Source organism: Peromyscus maniculatus, chromosome 19 (genome assembly GCF_049852395.1).
Source record: "Peromyscus maniculatus bairdii isolate BWxNUB_F1_BW_parent chromosome 19, HU_Pman_BW_mat_3.1, whole genome shotgun sequence".
Taxonomy (NCBI): Eukaryota; Metazoa; Chordata; class Mammalia; order Rodentia; family Cricetidae; genus Peromyscus; species Peromyscus maniculatus.
The window spans coordinates 24,186,209-24,209,824 of NC_134870.1; the positions used below are offsets into that span (position 1 = coordinate 24,186,209).

General features: G+C 42.9%; 1 protein-coding gene across 29 annotated transcripts in view; it reads left to right on the forward strand.

The window, feature by feature from the left end:
• Positions 1 to 23,616, forward strand: part of Apc (APC regulator of Wnt signaling pathway) — a 101,538-nt gene that overhangs the window by 57,230 nt on the left and 20,692 nt on the right. For 8 of the 29 annotated variants that reach the window (XM_076554925.1, XM_076554904.1, XM_076554903.1 and 5 more), the window contains 5 exons: positions 1,299 to 1,382; positions 9,102 to 9,206; positions 16,270 to 16,368; positions 20,341 to 20,719; positions 22,514 to 22,609. In XM_076554925.1, coding sequence (XP_076411040.1) covers positions 1,299 to 1,382; positions 9,102 to 9,206; positions 16,270 to 16,368; positions 20,341 to 20,719; positions 22,514 to 22,609 — 763 coding nt within the window. The remainder of the gene's footprint in view (positions 1 to 1,298; positions 1,383 to 9,101; positions 9,207 to 16,269; positions 16,369 to 20,340; positions 20,720 to 22,513; positions 22,610 to 23,616) is intronic. The other 21 variants (XM_076554920.1, XM_076554923.1, XM_076554921.1 and 18 more) reach the window with 6 other exon arrangements.

Sequence of the window (23,616 nt, forward strand, 5' to 3'; positions counted from 1 at the left end):
TAAAAAAAAAAAAAATATATACATAAACATACCTCTGATACTGTATAGAAAAGAATTTCTTAAACAAGACAAGATTATAAAATATAAGGCTGATGAATTTTACTGATTAAAATTAAGAATTTGTCCTCATCAGGAACCATCAGGATAATGACAAGCACATCATAAACTAGAAAAAGATAGTTACTGTCAGAACTAAGAATTAAAATCAAGAACCTATAACCAGTTTCCAAAAATATATTCTATTTACATTTATATTTAAATTTGAAATTTTCATACAATTATTTTTAAATGTCAAGTAGACTTGTTTCCAAAAAAAAAAAAACTATGAGAAATATTCATTGGCTTTATGTAAATTTTCATTCTTAGACTATGCATTGTTATGGTTTTTTTCCTCTTCCTGTTTTTAGAGATCCTTGAGAACATGACAATTCTTGTTGTACACAGATGTAAATAGATATATCCCAGGGCTTCTGATCTATATCCCAGAAGAGAGATGAATTTGACTTCTTTTTGGCCATTTTGTTAAGATATGTGCTGGTAGTTGTTCTAAGATGAATTAGGTGCTGGATCTGGCACCACATTCATTTAAGTTGTGGTCTATCATTTATTCTTAAAAATAACTTAAATATCAATTTTCATAGTACATGTACTACACAATTTGATATATAATGTATTTTTGTAGTTTTACTAGACATACTTAGAGATCTATTACACAAAATTCAGTGTATTTAAAAACCCAAACTGACCCCAATAGTCATTAATGTGTGAATGTGTTACATATGTAACTGGGTACATAAAAATGTTTTGGTATAACCCTAAGCTGATAGGCGGTAGCTGTAATGATTATTTACACTAATATTTTTCATAAAGATATTAGGGATGAGGAGATGGACTATTAGTTAAGAGCACATACTGCTCTTGCAGAGGACCCAGGTTCATTTTCCAACACCCACATCATATGGCTCACAACCACCTGTAACTCCAGTTCCAGGGGACCTAATTGCATGTGCACCAAACCACACATAAATGCATAATTAAAACAATAAAGGCAAGCTGCTCTGTCAGGCTGTGTCCACTGCTATCTCTGCAGTTTACCGGATCTGTTTTCTTTGTACCCACCAGTGAATTCTTAGGGCCGGAGAAATGACTCTGGTTAAAAGAGCTTGCTGCTCTTCCAGAGAACCCAAGTTTGGTTCCCAGCACCTGTCAGACAGCTCCACAGGTACCCACACATGCGTGTGCATGAAGACACATAAAAAAGAAATGAGTATCTGATTTCTTCTCTTCTCTGATTTTAGCGAAGAATAGCCAGAATTCAGCAAATAGAGAAGGACATACTTCGTGTACGACAGCTTTTACAGTCCCAAGCAGCTGAAGCAGAGGTTAGTGACCTGCCCTTATGTGGTGATGTATTTAACTCTTCCTGGGAAAGAAAGTGCGTGTAATTAACGTGACATGATTGAGGTATGGACGTTCTAGAGAGAGACATTTTTTAAAAAGATTTTCTTATGTGCATTGGTTTTTGCCTGTATGTATATCTATGTGAGGATGCCAGATACCCTTGAACTGGAGTTAAAGACAGTTGTAAGCTGCCATGTGGGTGCTGGGAATTGAACCTAGGTTCTCTGGAAGAGCAGCCAACACTCTTAACTGCTGAGCCATCTCTCCAGCTCCAAAACATTTTATACCTTTCAGCAGTTAAAATTTAGTCACTTCAGTGTCAGCTGTCAATTTGTATAATGAAATCACAGCTTGGGCTATCATTGCCCTATAGGTGAGCTTTTCTTACATGTAAGTCATAGTAAAAAAAAAAAAAAAAATTGATCAAATATCTTTACTTGTGGTTATCCCACAATCCTTATTCAAATGATAGTAAAAGCATTAAATGAAGAAGGCACAAACTCCAGGGGAAGTGACAGGAATAAAAATGGAGGCTCCGGAAGCGTTCACCAGGCTTAACTATCGTAGCATGTTACAGAGAATAAGAAAGCCGTGACACAGCCCAGACAGTCCACATTGTGTATCATGGAGTCCTAAAGGTTCCGAGACTGGCTATTCGGGGCACCTGTGAATATAAGTGTTGAAGAGAGCTGAAATCAGGTTAGTTGAAGATCTGTTTAGAAGCAGGTTGGGGGCCTGGAGAGATGGCTCCGCAGTTAGAGCACTGGCTGCTTTTCCAGAAGAACTGGGTCAGATTTCCAGCACCTGCATGGTGGCTCACAACCACCTGTAACTCCAGTTCTAGGAGATCTGATGCTCTCTTCTGGCCTCCATTGGTAGCAGGCTTGCCCATAGTGCGCATACATTCTTCTGTTGTAGTTTGGTTTGAGGTTTTTTTGTTTTGTTTTGTTGGTTTTGGTTTTTCAAGACAAGGTTTCTCTGTGTAACAGCCCTGGCTGTCCTGAAACTCACTCTGTAGACCAGGCTGGCCTCGAACTCAGAAATTCGCCTGCCTCTGCCTCCCAAATGCTGGGATTAAAGGTATGATCCACCTCTACCCTGTGGTGCACCCATACATGAAGGCAAAACACCCATACAACTAAAATAAAATTTTAAAAAGCAAGTGAGCCCCAAAACTGCTTCCCATTTCAACACAACTGCTTGCTGTTCCTCTTTTCAATCCTAACAGAAAAGAAGTTGAGCCATATCACCCCCCCCCCAAGAAAAAGGATCTTTGATTAGGTCACAGTAGACCTAGTATAATTAAAGCTGGAAATACTCTATAAAAAGCTGAATTAGGGCTGGAGAGATGGCTCAGCGGTTAAGAGCACTGACTGTTCTTCCAGAGATCCTGAGTTCAATTCCCAGCACCCACATGGTGGCTCACAACCATCTGTAGTGATATCTGGTGCCTTCTTCTGGCCTGCAAGGACACATGCAGACAGAACACTGTATGCATAATAAATAAATAAATCTAAAAAAAAAAAAAAAAAGGCTAAATTAGTTGAAAATGTACTTAATGGTGAAACTCCTGTCATCCTCCAACCTTGTCTTCTCTGGCCAGCTTCTGAAAGCAACACAAGCTTCTCTAAGAAACAAGGCTAGGGCTGGAGAGATGGCTCAAAGGTTAAGAGCACTGGCTGCTCTTCCAAAGGTCCTGAGTTCAATTCCCAGTAACCACATGGTGGCTCACAACCATCTATAATGAGATCTGGTGCCCTCTTCTGGCCTGCAGGCATACTTGCAGACAAAAAACTGTATACTAAATAAATAAATCTTAAAAAAAAAGGAAGGAAGGAAGGAAAGGAAGGAAGGAAGGAAGGAAGGAAGGAAGGAAGGAAGGAAGGAAGGAAGGAAGGAAGGAAGGAAGGAAGAAAAAGAGAAAGAAAGAAAGAAAGAAAGAAAGAAAGAAAGAAAGAAAGAAAGAAAGAAAGAAAGAAAGAAAGAAAGAAAAAGAAAGAAAGAAAAAGAAAAAAACTAAACAAACAAAAAAAAGAAACACAGCTAGCCCATTCTGTGGTCACTGTAGAGGGCAAACTTCATTGAACTTTTTCGTAGCTAGTCATCTCTTCAGTATGTATGGACACTAATAACTACTAGACATTTAAGAAAGTTCTGGTAAGAAAGATCATAGAACTAGAGGTCTTCCCAACTCAGTTAATTTGATAAATAAAATCCTTCACAGGCATTCCCAGAGGCCTGTCTCCCAAGTGATTCCAGATCTCAAATTGACAAATGAGATTCACTGTCACACCGGTCATTTGGGGTCTAAAACCATCCACACTTACTGTCCAGCAATTTAGAAATTCAGGCCTTTGCAGACCTCCAGAATACTCAGGATTCACTAACAGTTTTTTGGTTTGTTTGTTTGTTTGTTTTAAGATTTATTTATTTATTATATATACAGAAGAGGGCGCCAGATTTCATTACAGATGGTTGTGAGGCATCATGTGGGTACTGGGAATTGAACTCAGGACCTCTGGAAGAGCAGCTAGTGCTCTTAACCTCTGAGCCATCTCTCCGGCCCTCACTAACAGTTCTATACGTAAATGATTCTCATTCTCCTTTTATTGTGAGGGACATAAGAGCCAAATGGAAGGCACACTGCAGAGTCCAGAGATGAAGTGAGGTGGTGGGAGGTGAAAATATCTGTCGTATGCTCTCTTGGGATCAGCCTGTAACCCTCATTTCCAACTCTGTTGCAAGTTTATTTGGGATTGCAGACTTGTGGGGTTTGATTTGGATTTGCAGATGTAAAATGTGTACCTGAAAATACTGGCAGTTCTCCAGATGTAAAATTGCCATCTAACCCAACAATCCCATTCCCAGGTGTCTAAAAGAAGTGAGGTCATATTACCTACCTCATGGTTTTTAAGTTAGTCTAGCAACTTTATTCGTTGTATCCCTAAAGGAGAGACAGTACAGACGTGATACTGTTGTACACTGTACTTAAAATTGGCTACTGCAAGTATAAAGTGGATGACTTTTGAAAACTTATTAAATAAAATAAACCACATAAATCCATTTATAAAATTCCCAGAAGACTGGGGAAATGGCTCAGTGGATAGAGCACTTTCCATGCAAGTGTGAGGACAAGGGTTAGGACAGTCAGAGCCCACATAAAAGCCATAGGCCTATGGGTTCACCAGAGCAAGCTGGCTAGCCACACCAGCTCGAATTGGTGAGCTGTGGAATCAGGGAGAGACCCTGCCTCAGTATATAGAGTAGGGGGTGACCTCACAGAAGACAACCAGCGTCAGCTTTGGGCCTCCACAACTGCACGCACACACAAAGCACACATTTTTTTTAATTAAATGCCCAGAAACAACAATTTATAAAGATACAACTTGGGCAAGGTAGCACAGGCCCACGTCATCTCAGCACTTGTGGGGCAGAGGCAGGGGAATTGAGTTTCAAGGCCAGCCTGGGCAACACAGTGAGACCCTCTCCCAAACAAAACCTCAGAACAGAACAAAGTAGATCAGCTGCTGCTTGGTGCTGTGAGGGGTAATATGGATTGACTAGGTGGGAGAGAACTTACTATAATGATTAAAGTGTTCTAAAACTGGATTATGGGGGTGTTTGGTAAATTTATTGAAAATCATTTTAATTGAACACTTAATGGGTATATTTTGTGGCACTTGACTGCTTTTATCTACTTCCCCTCTATCTATCTATCTATCTATCTATCTATCTATCTATCTATCTATCTATCTATCTATCTATCTACCTACCTGTCTGTCTATCTACCTACCTATCTATCTATATATGTCTATCTACCTCCTATCTATCTATCTATCTATCTATCTATCTATCTATCTATCTATCTATCTATCTATCTACCTACCTATCTATATCTGTCTACCTACCTACCTATCTATTTGCCAGGCCAGCAATGCACTTCTATTACCCAGCGTTCAGAAGGCAGAGACAGGGGGATCAATAGTTCAAGGCCAAGCCTCAGCTGTGTAGCAAGTTCAAGACCACCCTAAACTACATGAGCCCCTGCCTCAAGAAACAGTCTTTTTCTCAGTCCTGTCTCCTAGGGTAGGAAACTGTTTCCATTATACAAGGGTACAGGACTGTAGACACTTGGTGTTTCCTAGAAGTCAGCAGCAGCCTCTCTTGTGTCTAGAACAGTGATGGAGGACAGTGGTCCAAGAGTACAGATGTGCTTCAGTCGGGCTCAGTGAGGAAGGAAAGGGAACCAGCCTTCTCATCTGAGCGCCAGGCCCAGGTGGCCTTGCGTCATCTCTACTCAGACAGCTTACTTGATGTTGGAAGGCTTTAGGTGCTCTCTGTATGCTGGCCGGTGTACTTTGCTAGTCCTGAGTTCTAGATTCTTAATTCATGTTCCTGCCATGCATCACCACTTAGGATTAGTCAAAGACTTTAAATCCAGCATATCAAAAGCCCAGTGAACAGTTGAGTGTGGTGGCGCACACCTTTGATCCCAGCGCTCAGGAGGCAGGGTGTGGCAGATCTGAGTTGGAGGCCAGCCTGGTCTGCAGTGAGTTCCAGGCTAGCCAGGGCTGCACTGAGACCTGGGTCCCAAAACAAAGCAACAAAAGCCCACCTACCCCCTAGCGGCCACCTTCTCCGCTTCAGTTTCCAGCCGCCTTTTCATTTACCGGGAGGAGTTGTGTGAGCTAGGGATGGTTAGAATAATGCTTCATCCCCTGTGGCAGAATGTCAGGCACAGTTAAGAGAGAGCGGCTTGGGAAGACCCAGCCTGTCTTGCCGGGTTCCCCCGGGCGTGGCAGCAAGGGCGGGAAGAGCTGGTCTGGCTGCACCAGCAGTCCGGATGCGGAGAGAGGCGTGTGCTGGTGCTCGGTGCTTTCTCCCTCCTCCCCTGTGTCTTCAGTCCCAATCCCAGCTCCTCGGTGGTACTGTCACACTCGTAGGTGATTCCATCCTGACCCTCAGATAGTCATGGCCACCTCATGACACAAAGTGCATTTAGTCCATCTCTAAAGACATTCCATAGTCTTATCAGTTCTAACACTGTTCAAAAATCCACTCTCCTTTGAGACTTAGGGTACTTCCATAACTGCCTAGAACAAAACACCAACTGTAACATTTTTTAAATGTTCCATACAGTGGCACGGTAGTACTGATTGATGGACTGGAGAAAGCTTATTGTAATGATAAAACTAGTCTAAAACTGGATTATAATGGTGCTTGGTAATTCATTGAAAATCATTTCCTTGAACACTTAATGGGTACATTTTTGTGGCACTTGACTGCTTAAGCAGAATTGCTTTTAATTATTTATTTATTTATTTTTTAGCTCAGCCAGTAATGCATTCCTGTTACCCAGCACTCAGAAGGCAGAGGCAGGGGGATCAGTAGTTCAAGGCCCAACCTCAGCTACATAGCAAACATTCCCATTCCAACATGAAGGACTGGGAGGATAGCAAGGGAAGATCAGACCAAAGTAAGTGGGAAACCCAGCATGGCAGATCCCAGATGCTGCCCTTGCTCTCCACTCTGCCTCCTGCCATGCGTGCAGCCTCGGTTGGCTGTTTCTGTTCCGTGTGTGCCCCTCTCTTCAGGACATGTCACAGTCCGGCCTCCTCGCAGGGACTTTACCTCTGCCACATGTCCCCAGTGGCTTCCTGGACTCTTAGTGCAGGTTTTCATGAGCTGTAAATCTTGAAGTTGCATGCCTGCAGAACCACATGGGCAGCCCCATCCGGTTGGACTGCCAGTATGGGGGTGGGTAGCCTGACCAGTTCTTTCCCTATTGGTGCACCCGGGCAGCAGAACCTGGGCAACACTTTCCGTGGTGGTTCTCAAGCAAGGTGACTTCTCATCAGCCAGCCTCTCACTTTTCGGACATTTGCCTGTGCTGATCCTCAATCCAAGTGTGAGGCCAGCCTCGGTTACATGAGACTGTCTATGAGTGAAGAAAGTGAAGACCATGGTGTGGTAGCCTCAGAATAACTTGGAAAGGCAAATCCAACAAAATCAGTACACTTTAAAAACTACCTTTCTTTCTTTCTTTTTTTTTTTTTTTTTTTTTTGAGACAGGGCTTTCTCTATGTAGCTCTGGCTATCCTAGAACTTGCCTTGTAGACCAGGCTGGCCTTGAACTCAAGAGATCCACCTGCCTCTGCCTCCCAAGTGCTGGGATTAAAGGTGTGCGCCACCACTGCCCAGCTTAAATTGTTTTATGTGTATGAGTGTCTTTGCCTGCTTGTGTGTCAGTGGGAGCCGGAAGAGATCAGCAGACCCCTAGGACTGGAGTTGTAGACAGTTGTAAGCCACCTTGTGGGTGCCGGAGCTCTAGCTTGGGGCCTCTGGAAGCCAGTGCCCTTAGCCACTGAGCAATTCTGCTCACCATTTTACTTGTGCACTTCAGCACTGTGGTGACCTTTTGATAAACTACAAGAGGTCACACTTGCTCCTGCTCCAGCTCCTTTGCATGTGTCCCTGGTTTTCCTAGAATCTTCTTTCTCCTAGTCATCCGCCTTCCTTCCCGCGGCACTTCTAAGAGCACTGCTGCGCTGACCGCCATAGCCTCACAGCTTTCCTTCGTACCCTGTCAGGCTTTGAGCTCTTGTTACTGCTGCCCTTGTCTGCCAGCGTCCCACTAGACTGAGCTGAGAGGGAAGGGTGACAGGCTGGGTTAGTGGCACCGTGTCCCCTGGCGCCTAGGCCGGACGCGGTGATGTGTTTGTCTGCAGACACGTTGACATCTCCACTTGTACTGCTGCTGTGTCTGCATGGTCTTCATAATCTTGGGCTCGGTTTATCATAGGGAGACCGTGTGTTTCTACTCTGGTTGATTTGAGTCTGCTGCTGCTGAATTACCAAATCACTTCCCTTTGCTTAGCTACAGCTGTTACTAGTTTATGGTAAAAGTGGAACACGTAAAGTTACTTTTTAAGTCATATTTTTAAATGGCTTAAGGGTTAAAATTCTAAGGAAAGCATTTTTAAATATAGTGATACACTTTTATGTCAGATTTCTAAAGCATAATCTTTATATTAATGGAGTAGCATTTTCCTAAAGCAAGAAAATAAGAGTTTCTATAAAAGATGGTGGTAGATTATTTTATTTCTTATATCCTGTGATGGTATTTTACAAAGTGGTCACCCTGTATTATCTATTTTGAAATGACTACATTTACTGGCTATAATATGTCACTTTTATTTCATATAACAGATGGTGACTACATTAGCAGAGTTTTCTCTTTTGTTTATCAGTTTCAGAGACCTTATCATTTGGTTTCATATGACATTAGCAGATGTGCACATATTCTCTGTAAAGTATGCCTGCGCGGGAGCTGTTTGTAAGCTTAGGCGTCAGTTTAACTGTGTATTTGCAGCTCCATTAAATGCCCCGGTCACGTGACCCTGCGGAAAGGGTTGTACTCCTGATAGTGGGAGGGGCACGTCTGGTGGAGGATGTGCTTCTGTGACCCTCAGAAAACCCTTTGTCTTACGCAGCAGCTCAATACTAGGGGAAGACTTCTCTTCCCTTTTACCAGGATAGTCGACTGCAGGCCGTGCTGGAAGTTGCAAGTGTAGCGTGCACTTCTGTGTCTTTGTCAGCCTGTATGATTGATTCATTAGGAGCTTGGAAGAAAAGTGAAGCTGTGAGCTGTAAAAGCACCCACCATTTTGTACGTAATGACGCTAACTCCATGTTAACAGAGGTCATCTCAGAGCAAGCATGAAGCTGCCTCCCATGAAGCTGAACGGCAGCATGAAGGTCAAGGAGTGGCCGAAAGCAACATGGCAACTTCTGGTAGTGGCCAGGTATGAACCATTATGTCATTTTTCAGGTTGACTCAGAATTTAAAAAGGAGTGTTGGGTGGATGATCCACAAATCCTGTTTGCTTAGAATGTGTGTCTCTGGAAACATTCAGGATCAGAGTACTATCCCTTTCTCCTTATTTCATTGAAATACACTTTCTGAGTTTGCTGGACTATTTTTGTGCTTCGATCATGTTTCTATGTTGGTCGCCATGCCCGGTGTGCATAGTTTTGGAGAGCGGTTAGTTCCAAGTGGTTGACCCTGTTGCTGCTGCATTGGCATAGTTCTGCTTTCCTCCAAGGCTCTCGGTACAGAGACATTTTCCTGGGTTTGTAATGATCACAAAGGCTCTTACAGTTTTTACTTTCTGATGTACTTGAAGATTACACAAATCTAGAAATAAATCTTACCTGGAAAATAACTGGTTATTCTGGTACTTAAACAATAAGCTATATACTTTATCGTGTTTAGCTGTTATTTTTTACCATCTGTACAAATAGCCACCAATTTTCAATTAATGGTTTATCGAAATAATATGACAGCTTTTCATTGGTGTGTCCTGTATTTCTCAAATTTCCTTCAGCAGACACTTTATGTTGTAAATGAATGATATTTTAAAAATAGAATTTCACTAAATTGACTATAAGGTAATTTTTCTACTATTAATAAAAAGATTAGTTTAGTCTTTCTTGGTTACTTTTGATAATTCTGTTTATACCCAAAAAAGAGACTGTTTTATTAATTAATTAATATATAAAGCTTAAAATATTTCCTGTTTAAAGGTTTCCTTTTACTGAGCTAAAGCAGGGACTTCATTCTGCATCACTAGTTAGCATAATACAGGAAGATTATTTAGTGGTGAAGTAGGATAGAATAATGAGAGTTAAGTAGAAGGTTTGAGTGTTTTTGTTTTTTTGGGTTTTTGGGTTTTTTTCTTTTTTGAGAACTAAGTATTCCCACAGTGTAGAAGGAAGAAGAGTTCAGTTAAAGTTAATTATACTAAATATCCGAAATGGAGACTTGCAAATATAAAAAGATTAGAAGGAAATCTTTATGAAGTGGGTGGAAAAACCACAAAAGAAGCATCAGTAGGTTTCAGAAGAATGTGAATACTTCAGTATCTGAGGACATCAAAACAAAATTGTTAGACAATAGAAGTCATAATCAGGTGCTGGAGAGATAGGACAGCAGTTAACAGCACTGACCCATTCTCCCAAAGGACCCAGGTTCAAGTCCCAGTAGCCCCCCTGAGGGCTCACTTCAGTCCCAGGGGATCCAATGTCCTTTTCTGGCTTTCAAGGGCACCAAGCATACATGTAAAACACAGACATACATGCAGACAAAACACCCATGTAGTTGTTTTTATTTGTTTTAATTTTACTCTTTGGGGACCCCACAACCCAGCTCCCAAATAAATACATGGAGACTTATTCTTACTTATGAATGCCTGGCCTTAGCTTGGCTTGTTTCTAGCCAGCTTTCTAACTTAAATTATCCTGTTTCTCTTTAACGACGTTTTGCCTCCCAGCTTTTTACCTTTCTTAATTCTATATATCTTTCTTTCCTTCTTACTATGTGGCTGGCTGTGTGGTTGGGTGGCTGGCCCCTGGTGACCTCCTCTCCTCCTTTTCTCACTCCTCAATCTCTTCCCTAGATTTCTCCTTCTATTTATTCTCTCTGTCTGCCAGCTGTACCTAGTTTTCTCTCCTGCCTAGTTATTGGCCAGTCAGCTCTTTATTAGACCAATCAGATGTTTTAGGCAGGCAAGGTAACAAAGCTTTACAGAGTTAAACAAATGCAACACCTCTTTGCATCATTAAACAAATATTCCACAGCATAAATGAATGTAACACATCTTAAACTAGTATTCCACAACACTCATAAATGTAAAATGAGTTATTTAATTAAAATTTTTACAAATGAAATTATTTTTTCGCTTTTACCCTTTTTAAAATATAAGTACATCGCCGGGCGTTGGTGGCGCACGCCTTTAATCCCAGCACTCGGGAGGCAGAGCCAGGCGGATCTCTGTGAGTTCGAGGCCAGCCTGGGCTACCAAGTGAGCTCCAGGAAAGGCGCAAAGCTACACGGAGAAACCCTGTCTCGAAAAACCAAAAAAAAAATATATAAGTACATCATTTTCCCCTTCCCTTTCTGCCCTTCAGTCTCTCCACTATTCATCTATCTGTGCCCGTCCCTCAAATTCATGACCTCTTTTTCTTTTTATTACTACATATATATGCATATATATAACACAGACGTATATAAACAGAACCTGCTCGTTCTGTGTAGTGTTGCTTGAATGTACATGATTGCAGGGCTGACCTCTTGGTATTGGATACCCAGTTATGGGACTCATCCTGAAGAAGACTAATTCTTCCACTCTCCAAATTTTTAGTTGCCTGTAGTTCTTTGTCTAAGCATGCCTCTTCCCCACCCCACCCACTAGATAACCCCTTCCACATTAGCCTGGTTGTTCATGTTGTCCTTGTTCAGATCTTGTTTAAGCAACCATATTGTTGTGCATCATGACTGAAGCTTCCTAGTTTTTTCTAAAGAGACACAGTCTCAGCAGATTTCCTGGTCTCTTCCGAGATGTTCCCTGTGCTTTAGGGTCAAGAGTTGTGTTGTAGATGTGTTCACGGGTGCTAGGCACCACACAGTCAGTTTTTCTGCATCTTGACTTTTTTATAATGGTCTCCATCTATTTCAAAGAGAAGCTTCTTTGATGAAGGATGAGAGCAACACTGATCTGCAGGTATAAAGATAAGTATCTAAAGTGCAGTTAGGAAGTTTGCTGGTTTAATAAACTATTTATTGGTAATAGTCTCCTCTAAAATCCATTATCTCACTTGCCCTGGGTAGCTGGCTAGGTTTCCAGTTCCAGGCGTGATTCCATTTCCCTCCTGCTTAGCAAGCCTTAAGTCCAGTTAGGCAACTGTTGGTTACGCCAAGCTGTGAGTGCCACTGTGTGCCCTCAGGGAGTTCTTGTGTTGTGTTTTGTTTTGTTGTTTTCAGACAGGGTTTCTCCATGGAGCCCTGGCTGTCCTGAAACTCGCTCTGTAGACCAGGCTGCCCTCGAACTCAGAGATTCACCTCCCTCTGCCTCCTGAGTGCTGGGATTAAAGGTGTTCACCACCACCTCCCAGCTCCCTTACCACGCTGGTTTTTGTTATGGTTCATAGACGTCACACCTGGGTAGGATTGTTGGTTGCTCCCATCACTTAGCAACTTGAATAACATCTTTTCTGAAAGTTAGTCCTCAAGGAGGAGCTTGACCTTTAAAAGTGAAGATCAGCTGGGCAGTGGTGAGTTCCAGGACAACCAGGGCAACACAGAACCCTGTCTCGAAAAACCAAAAAATAAACAAACAAATAAATAAAATAAAAAGTCAAGATCAAAGTTGGGCAGAGTAGCACGTGTCTATAATCCTAGAACTTGGGAGGTAGAAACAGTAAAATCAGGAGTTCAGGCTACTGTTGGCTACAAAGACAGTTAGAGGCCTGCCTATATTACAAAAGACCTTGTCTCAGAGCAACAGCAAAAAAAATCAAGATTATATTATTTTCAAACATTTATAGAAAGCAAAAAAATTTAAAAGATATATAAAAGTTAGCTATTTAAAAATATATATACAAGTCAGCTATTTAAAGATGCTTCAAAATGGACACAAGAAGGCTAGTGAGATAATTCACTGTACATATGTTGATGTGCATCTGTATAGAGAAATGTCTAGGTCAGTGTCACCGGTAGCTATCATCATGTGTTGAGATTGTTGTAGCTTTTGTTTTACTGTTTATACATTTGTTAACTTTTTAGTAAGTGTCAGGTCTTTACAGTGTATGACAACTATAAAGCGTTTTTATTTTGGGAAAATAGAAGAAAAGACTGTGCTGATTTCCATTTCTGTCATGTAAGGTTTCCCCAGAGTCCTGTTGAAGCCTCGTGTTATTCATTAAGTGTGAGAATGGCCGAGGAGGGATCTACTGAAAGGGGTAAATGAGTCATGGTGGCGCGTACCAGTGATCCCAACACTATGAAAGCTGAGCTAGGATGGCAGTGAAAAGTCCAGTCGGCTCCAGAGTGAGTTCCAGGCCGGCCTGAACTACACAGGGAGACACACTGTCAAGAAAAAAAGAAAGCAGTGATTCAGGACCCAGTATTTAGTCCTCCTTCAAATAATGAATTCTTGCCGGGCGGTGGTGGCGCACACCTTTAATCCCAGCACTCGGGAGGCAGAGCCAGGCAGATCTCTGTGAATTCGAGGCCAGCCTGGCCTACCAAGTGAGTTCCAGGAAAGGCGCAAAGCTACACAGAGAAACTCTGTCTCGAAAAACCAAAAAAAAAAAAAAAAGAATTATTTTGTTTTGTTTGACACTAATCCCACCAACACTGTATATTTAGTTACTATTATCAGTCACTGCTTTCAAATCCTAATGTAGACAAGTAGTCTTCATCAGTGCACCTAGTGTTTATTTTGCCAGGTTTCTTTAAACGCTAGTCCCAGCCATTTGAAAGGCTGATGCACGCACCTGCAGACCTGGCCTTTCAACCTACCTTGATAGAATCTGCATACATCACAGCATCTTGAGGCTTATTAATTTACTTTAGTATTTGTTCCAGAAATAAGAACTGGCATTGGTTAAGAATGAAAACTCATTGATGTCCTCAGCATCACAGATGAGTCCCCAGGCGCCAGCCTTGACACGCTACTTGCACCACCTACGACACGCCCTTTCTTTACCCCTTCTCACCCTGACTTGCCTTCCGTTTACTCTGTGAGAATGATCTTGACAAATACTCTACTCCTTGTGAATTGCTTTTTCCAACACTCTCTTAGTTCTTAGACTAAAGATAATTCTTGACCATCTTTCTCTTGACCGTATGTACAGTCAGCTGCAGGGCAGAGCCTGTTCTCACCACTTGAGCCGCAGTGCCCTGTGGATTCCTCATATTTACTGGGCTTCCTCTTTCTGCAGTAAATACCCTTCTGTCTGTTCCAGGTAGTGCTGTTCTCATCTCCTATTGCTCCATTAACCCCGTTCCTGTATGTCTCAGACAGACTAGATCAGCACTCAGTTAGAGGCAGGCCGTCATAGCATGCTCCTTCCTTGGAAGACTCCCACACTTTCAGGTTTACATTTATTTGTCTGACTATTTGGTTGATAGGTTTATTTCCCCCACTAGACTACAAGCTCCAGAAATGCAGAAATTCTGTCATGCCAAGAGTGCTGGCGGACATCTGTAATCACAGCCTGGAAAGATTGAGTCAGGAAGACTGAGTTTGAGGATAGCCTGGGTCACATAACAAGACCCTGCCTCAAATATAAAGAATTTATGAGCCGGGTGGTAGTGGCACACACCTTTAATCCCAGCACTCGGGAGACAGAGGCAGGCGGATCTCTGTGAGTTCAAGGCCAGCCTGGGCTACAGAGTGAGATCTAGGAAAGGTGCAAAGCTACACAGAGAAACCCTGTCTCGAAAAACCAAAAAAAAAAAAAAAAAGAATTTTTGCCGGGCATAGTGGCACACACCTTTAATCCCAGCACTCAAGAGGCAGAGGCAAGCGGACTTTGAGGCCAGCCAAAGCTACATATTGAGACCCTGTCTTTAAAAAAAAAAAAAAAAAAAAATCCTGTCTGGTTTGTGTTTATGTACCACAGTCCCTGATAAATAATTGATGGTTAAATAATTGAGTGTATGACTAGTGGTTGTAAAGGAGACTAATATCTTTGCTAGGAAGAGGATTTCTTGATCTGTGTTTATTTCCTCAGAAAGTTAAATGGTAGGAAAGGCTACAAGTAAATGACTCGGGCTAGTCCCTGCTTGTTTATATAGAATCCATTCCTTGATGGGGTCTCAGCTTGTTTGTTTGAAGATCTTTGGTAACGTCTGTAGGTAGTTGTCAAGTTCAAGCACAAGTCCAGGAAGATAGACGAGGGGGGAAGCCATGCATGGGTGATTCCAAATGGCACAAAGGCAAAGTAATAGTGACCCATATAGATCACATCCACTTTGACTACCTGTAGCTAGAGTTTTTTCCAGTCCTGCCTAGCCCACGGTCAGGACAAATCTCTCTCACCTGCCAATCCCTCAGGTGCTCAGACCCAACCAAGTAAACACACAGAGACTTACATTATTTATAAACTGTATGGCCATGGCAGGCTTCTTGCTAGCTATTCTTATATCTTAAATTAACCCATTTCTATTAATTTATAAGTTGCCACGTGGCTCGTGGCTTACCGGTATCTTAACATCTTTTCATGGTGGCAGCTGGCAGCGTCTCTCTGCCTCAGCCTTCCACTTCCCAGAATTCTCTTCTCTGCTTGTCCTGCCTATGCTTCCTGCCTGGCTACTAGCCAATCAGCATTTTATTTATACAGAGCGATATCCACAGCAACTACCCATTTTGTTTCTGAATAATATTCCATCATTTGTTTCATAAATATTTTACTGTGCATTTCCAAACTAAGAACACTTTTCAAAATATATACCTGAAGTCATTATTATATCCCCAAAGAAACCAGTGGTTCCTTCATAGCACTGGATAGCCTGTCCTGATTCATTTTCTATGGTTTCACAAACGTGTTTATCATATTTTATTTGACTTTGAGCCTAGATAAGGACCATGAATTTGTTGGTTTATATCTAAAATCTTTTCTGATCCGTTGGCTTTTCCATCCTGTCCTTTGTCCTTTTTAAAATATAATTCTGATTTTGTTGGTCTGCCCCCTACAGTTCAGTACCCGCAGCTTGAATATAACATCTTTTAAAGCACCCCCCCCCCAATTATTTAATCCACCCCACTCTCCATGTTTGTCTGCAGCGCTGCCTTCGTTGTTAGAAATACAGCTCTCATCATCCACAGCCGTCACCGCCGCCTCCTGCTTCCCTCCGGGATTTTGTGCAGTCTTCTGCTGGGGCGCTGGGTTAGGTTATACTGCAGTTACTTGTTTTCCTCTTTCCCTCATAAAATTTCAGTGAGCCCTTCTAGACTGGGAGAGCTTAGGAGTCGCCTGTATTTGTATCTAAATTACTCTGTTTGGAATCTGCTTCATTTCTAGAGTTCAGCCACACGAGTGGATCATGAAACAGCCAGTGTTCTGAGTTCTGGCAGCACACACTCTGCTCCTCGAAGGCTGACAAGTCATCTGGGGACCAAGGTAATGCCAGATTGCAAATCCTCTTGCCACGGCTAGGAATGCTTTGCTAAGATGGTCTTTATGGACATTCTCTAAAGATGCTGACTCAGTCTCCTGGGGGGGGGGGGAGTGACGTTTTTATACAAAGAAACATAAACAAGAGAAAATGAGACTTACAAAAACTCCCGAATTAGGTGCCTGTTGATTTCTTTTTCAGCTCATTATTCGTTTACCTGCTAGCATCCCAAGCTCCAGCCAGACTGACTCTTTCAGCCCCACCCGTGCCTGTCCTCTCCTGTGCTGTGTCTGTCCTCTCCTGTGCTGTGTCTGTCCTCTCCTGTGCTGTGTCTGTCCTCTCCTGTGCTGTGTCTGTCCTCTCCTGTGTGCTGTGTCTGTCCTCTCCTGTGTCTGTCCTCTCCTGTGCTGTGTCTGTCCTCTCCTGTGCTGTGTCTGTCCTCTCCTGTGCTGTGTCTGTCCTCTCCTGTGCTGTGTCTGTCCTCTCCTGTGTGCTGTGTCTGTCCTCTCCTGTGTCTGTCCTCTCCTGTGCTGTGTCTGTCCTCTCCTGTGTCTGTCCTCTCCACTCCTGTGTCTGTCCTCTCCTGTGCTGTGTCTGTCCTCTCCTGTGCTGTGTCTGTCCTCTCCTGTGTCTGTCCTCTCCTGTGTCTGTCCTCTCCTGTGCTGTGTCTGACCACTCCTGTGCTGTGTCTGTCCTCTCCTGTGCTGTGTCTGTCCTCTCCTGTGCTGTGTCTGTCCTCTCCTGTGCTGTGTCTGTCCTCTCCTGTGTGCTGTGTCTGTCCTCTCCTCCTGTGCTGTGTCTGTCCTCTCCTGTGCTGTGTCTGTCCTCCTGTGCTGTGTCTGTCCTCTCCACTCCTGTGTCTGTCCTCTCCTGTGCTGTGTCTGTCCTCTCCTGTGCTGTGTCTGTCCTCTCCTGTGCTGTGTCTGTGTCTGTCCTCTCCTGTGCTGTGTCTGTCCTCTCCTCCTGTGCTGTGTCTGTCCTCTCCTCCTGTGCTGTGTCTGTCCTCTCCTGTGCTGTGTCTGTCCTCCTGTGCTGTGTCTGTCCTCTCCACTCCTGTGTCTGTCCTCTCCTGTGCTGTGTCTGTCCTCTCCTGTGCTGTGTCTGTCCTCTCCTGTGCTGTGTCTGTGTCTGTCCTCTCCTGTGCTGTGTCTGTCCTCTCCTCCTGTGCTGTGTCTGTCCTCTCCTCCTGTGCTGTGTCTGTGTCTGTCCTCTCCTGTGCTGTGTCTGTCCTCTCCTCCTGTGCTGTGTCTGTCCTCTCCTCCTGTGCTGTGTCTGTCCACTCCTGTGCTGTGTCTGTGTCTGTCCTCTCCTCCTGTGCTGTGTCTGTCCACTCCTGTGCTGTGTCTGTCCTCTCCTGTGTTGTGTCTGTCCTCTCCTGTCCTGTGCTGTGTCTGTCCTCTCCTCCTGTGCTGTGCCTGTCCTCTCCTGTGCTGTGTCTGTCCTCTCCTGTGCTGTGTCTGTCCTCTCCTGTGCTGTGTCTGTGTCTGTCCTCTCCTGTGCTGTGTCTGTCCTCTCCTCCTGTGCTGTGTCTGTCCTCTCCTCCTGTGCTGTGTCTGTGTCTGTCCTCTCCTGTGCTGTGTCTGTCCTCTCCTCCTGTGCTGTGTCTGTCCTCTCCTCCTGTGCTGTGTCTGTCCACTCCTGTGCTGTGTCTGTGTCTGTCCTCTCCTCCTGTGCTGTGTCTGTCCACTCCTGTGCTGTGTCTGTCCTCTCCTGTGTTGTGTCTGTCCTCTCCTGTGCTGTGTCTGTCCTCTCCTGTGTTGTGTCTGTCCTCTCCTGTGCTGTGTCTGTCCTCTCCTGTGTTGTGTCTGTCCTCTCCTGTCCTGTGCTGTGTCTGTCCTCTCCTCCTGTGCTGTGCCTGTCCTCTCCTGTGCTGTGTCTGTCCTCTCCTGTGCTGTGTCTGTCCTCTCCTGTGCTGTGCCTGTCCACTCCTGTGCTGTGCCTGCCGCTGACCTGGCACAGCCCAGGACTCTGAGCACGCGTCTCCAGAAGACGTTTCTTAGTTCCTCGAGTCCCCTTAGCCCTTTGCCTCCTTTGTCCCTATCGTTAACAGTTGGCAGGAAACTCTCTCTTAGAAAAGAGATTGTTTTTCTGTCTTCAGCATCGATAGTATCTGCAAATGATTGTTAATGACTATTTATTGAAATGGATGGAAAAATTATTGAAATTGAACATTAGCAGTGCAACCAATATTTTAAGATTAGGGGAAATGTGTGAGAAGTAAATCACTTTAATATTTTACTAAGATGGAATTCTGAGCGATATGCTTTCAGTCAGAACTAAAGAATTACATTGTCTTCCTAGCATACTCTGTGTTCTCTTCAAATAATATGGCAGTGCTTAGGGATCACTGAAATAACTAATTAATTTAAGAAATGAATTTTAGGGCTAGGGATAGAAATCATTGGTAGAATGCTTGCCTAGCATGCCCAAGGCTCTGGACTTGATTTATTTATTAAGAAGAAGAAACATTAAAAATTAAAGAAATGAACTTGAGTAATCAGTGCTAATCCATGATAGTTTCTATTTGGGACTGCTCCGAGGTATGCCAGTAAGGAGTTGCCTCTACATTCTCCCCAATTCTCTCAAACACTTGTATTCTTACCCCCCTGAGGGAGAAATTGAAAAGAAAGAAGCTGCCTGGAACATTAGCATTGACAGCTGACCGGATTGGTTCAGCATCAACACAGTATTGACTCTTGGCACATGGACACTGGCAGTCAGGGTGCATTTCCTTTAGAAGTGATTGGTGCATAAGAATAGCCAGGCCTTGCTATACAATTTGAATGCCAGACTCTTATTTTATATCGTTTTCTGTGTAATGTAAGTCCCTCGACTTTGCAGCTCAGAAAACTGATGTTCAAGAGACATCAAGTAAACTAACCAGTATCACAGAGCTTCTTAAAAGAGATGGAACCAAACTTTGAACCTAGATCTGATGAGAACACATTATCCACAGTCCCATCACTGCCATAATAGAACCAGCACCACTGGAAAGTGTGCTTACACATTCAGAGCAGCATTTTGCAACCTCAGCAACATGGGCGAGGTCCTTCTTTGTTACACTGTGGGGTATTAAGCAGCACTCCTGGCCTCTACCTACACGATGCCCCTAACACCAATATACCACTGTTATTAAGACCAAAAATATGTCTGAAGATACAGTCAGATGTGTTCTTGTGGATCTCTGACTTAAACAGATGATGCATTCTTCATGTAATACTCTCCTTTTTTATGGAATATCCTCTAACTTTGAAGGGAAGCTGATAACAATCCATGCTAACTGGATGCTGTTTTTCTATTTCTAATTTGCTTCTAAGTTAATCCTTCCAATTTATTGCTAAAGCTACTAATGCTTACCAATTGCTTTAAAAAAAAATAGAAAATAACAACAATTCTTGGCTTTGCCACTCTCTATGTGGTTGTGGCATTTTTCTTTTTATGACAAAATAATTTTATATGATAACAGATCATACAAATTTAAATGTAACTATAATCCTGATGAAATGTAATGATTGCAAAGAATTAGCATTTAGTAGATTATAATTGTTGCAAAGCATTTTCTATTGCTTAGAAGTAAAATGAAGTTTTAAATTATATAGAAAATTAAAATTAAAACACATTCCAGAGAAAGAGAGAGAATGTGAATGAGTGGGTATGTGAGAGAAAGGAAAAATTAATTATTTTCATTCATAGTAATCAGTTAGCTTTAGCTGATGCAGGCAAATAGCAATTTCAATCCTGTAAGAACCTGCTTTTTTTTTTCCAACAGTTTGCAATATTATTATTTATTCACATAAATCAACTGTGGATGTTATCTTGAAATAGCACTCATCACTTCATCCAGAAAGGTTTTTTTTTTCTATTTTGTTTTGTTTTAATTTTTAATAAATTTAGTAAATAATCCCATTCATCACTTCATTAATCTGGCTTTTGGGTATTAAAGTCATAATGTGTTTCTAAACTCATTTGGCCCACAGGTGGAAATGGTGTACTCATTGTTGTCAATGCTTGGTACTCATGATAAGGACGATATGTCGCGAACTTTGCTAGCTATGTCTAGCTCCCAGGACAGCTGTATATCCATGCGACAGTCTGGATGTCTTCCTCTCCTCATCCAGCTTTTACATGGCAATGACAAAGACTCGGTATTGTTGGGAAATTCCCGGGGCAGTAAAGAGGCTCGGGCCAGGGCCAGTGCAGCACTCCACAACATCATTCACTCACAGCCTGACGACAAGAGAGGCAGGCGTGAAATCCGAGTCCTTCATCTTTTGGAACAGATACGCGCTTACTGTGAAACCTGTTGGGAGTGGCAGGAAGCCCATGAGCAAGGCATGGACCAGGACAAAAATCCAAGTACGTTCTCTGTAGTAGACATCGCATTGCATGTTTCAAAGCATACGTATGTAAGCTGTAGGTTAGAAACTCTTTTTAGTTAGGATGCTGTCTTTATGAATAGGAGGGATCTGTATTAGCTAGCTAATGCTGCTAACACATTAAAGGCTTAAATCTGCATTGCCCTAAAAATTTTTAGCAAAGGAAAATGTTATGTGTACTACTGTGCAATCAAAACAGAACAAGCAAATCAGATGTGAGGGTGATATGGCTGGGCAGGCGGTCCTTTGCTCCCACACTGCTTTCTTGCTTCCCCCAAACTGAGTACGCAGTTGGAGAGGACGACCTTCCCTAGTAGAGGAGGACCTTCATTCAGTCAGGGGTATATAAGAAGCGCAGTCCCTGCTAGAACCTCAGGCAAGCTTTCCAGAAGAACAAGCCAAAAGAAACCTGCAGTCATGAAAACTTAAAGCTAGCTGCTCTGATGGCTCGTGTGTGTGATCTTAGCATTTGGGAGATGAAGACAAGAAGTTTAGGAGTTCAAGGTCATCTTGGACTAAACAGAATTCAGAGTCAGCCTCTGTCATGAGACCCTGTTGCAAAGCACCACAAAATTTTAGAAAAAGGTGCTTAGTAGAGCTGAAATCAGTGTGAGCAGTTGGGTGGCCTTGTGAGTGGGAGGTGATTTTACATGAGTTCCTTCAGCTGTTAGCAACGAAGCCGTGGCCTGTACATTTCCTTATCAGCATTCCCTGGGCCCACACTACCTGTTGTTTCTTGGTCCTTACAGTAGCCTTGATGTAGTACAAGGAAAGGGAAGGTGTTAGCGTCTCCATTGAGAAATGAAACTTAGAAATGAGGCTTAGCTAAAAACATTAGCATATGTCCTTGAACCTATATAGCAGAGTTTTTCTAAGCTTAATGTAAAGATTATTTCAAATCTTAAAAATGTATAAGAAAAAGAGCAGGGATGATGGTTTTTAATCCACGTAGGGAGCCTTGGAGTGAGAGCTAATAGACACTTTGTTTGGAGAACATTCCTTTCTTGATTGATGGTGGGGTACCCACAATTATTTAATAAGTCATATTATTGCTCCTGAAAAAAACTACTTTAAAAATACTTTGTGTTGCCGGGCGTTGGTGGCGCACGCCTTTAATCCCAGCACTTGGGAGGCAGAGCCAGGCGGATCTCTGTGAGTTCGAGGCCAGCCTGGGCTACCAAGTGAGCTCCAGGAAAGGCGCAAAGCTACACAGAGAAACCCTGTCTCGAAAAACCAAAAAAAAAAAAAAAAACTTTGTGTCAAATAGTGACTTGAGACCTTGCATATGATATTAAAGATGTAAGTGCATTTTAGATATCCTTTTCTTTAAATTTTTACTATGTATCTGTCTGTATAGGAAACTTTCTGTTAGGTATCACATTTATATGCAACCATAGCTTTTAATCCATAACCATCATGGTGGCTTACACTTACCTTAGAAACAAAATCCAACAGTGTTATACCAAAGTGTGCTTTTTCTTTCATAGAAAAATCATTTAAAATGATTACACACATGAGCTAGAGCAAAACCTGTGGGAGAGTAGTCTGGCAGGCTTGCTCAAGGCTGGCAGGTGGTGAGCATGCTGCGGCACGGGAGCCCTTGACACGGTTGCTGTTCCGCAGCTGTGGTGTGTATTCGTCATTCAGCAGAGACTTGTCCATCTGCTACCCTTCTGTACATTCAGGGCATGGTACTAACGCTGCACATCTGAGAAGTGTAATAGCATCCTTCTAAGCTAACAGAGGTCACGGCTTAGGTGATTTTATTTTTCAGTGCCCGCTCCTGTTGAACATCAGATCTGTCCTGCTGTGTGTGTTCTAATGAAACTTTCATTTGATGAAGAGCATAGACATGCAATGAATGAACTTGGTAAGATAAAAAGGTTTCTTAATGCCATATAGATAAATACTGCTGAATTTTTAAAACAACAAAAGAAATTGGTCATTATTCTAAATGTAGACATATAAGTTGAGATAATGTAAGGCTACTAACTTTGATTGGCTGCTTCCATCTGCATAGGAAAAAAGAAAAATAGCACTGGACCCTGGTCTCCAGGGAGAAAGGGTCCTGTACCCTGGTCTCCGTGGGAGAAAGGGTCCTGAATCACAGAAATGTCTACTCTCCTACAAACCAACTTCAATTTTTAAAATCTTAACCAAAGATTGGAAAAACTTCCAAGTGGACCACCCCTGTCCCTGTTGCCCAGGTAGATCCTGTGTCACCTCTGATGAAGAGGACAATTTGAATTATTTGTTAAAACATCATTGTTCTTGGCCAGGCAGTGATGGTGCACGCCTTTAATCCCAGCGCTTGGGAGGCAGAGGCAGGTGAATCTCTGAGTTCAAGGCCAGCCTGGTCTACATAGCAAGTTCCAGGACAGCCAGGGCTACACAGAGAAACCCTGTCTCAGGGGGAAAAAATTTTAATTTCCCTTAATGGCTCTCAGTATTTTACTGGATTTTCACCATGGTTAAACTAGTATATGTAGAAAAACATATTCTAATTAAAGTTAGAAGTATCTCATTAACTTTGGAGAAAGTACCCCTTTTTAGGTACATATTCTCATACCCTCTAAACCCTGTGTAGCCATTGAGCTCCCGTTTTTTTTTCATGAAATGGTTTTTCTTTCATTTCTAGATTGATCTTACACACGTTCACCACTTGTGTCCCGCTGAGCCATCTCAGCGGGATTCCGCAGGCACCCACACCCAGGAGGCACACACTGGGTTTCTGTCTTGGGAGCCAGCGCTGTCCCCATGCTTTTGTGCTGTTATGTCCGTTACGTCCTGGCCCTGCTGTGTTCTTCCACCCTCGTCAGCGTCGTCCATCACGTGCTGTGGAGTCCAGACTGCCCTGCAGGAGTGTCCCTGGGCGGA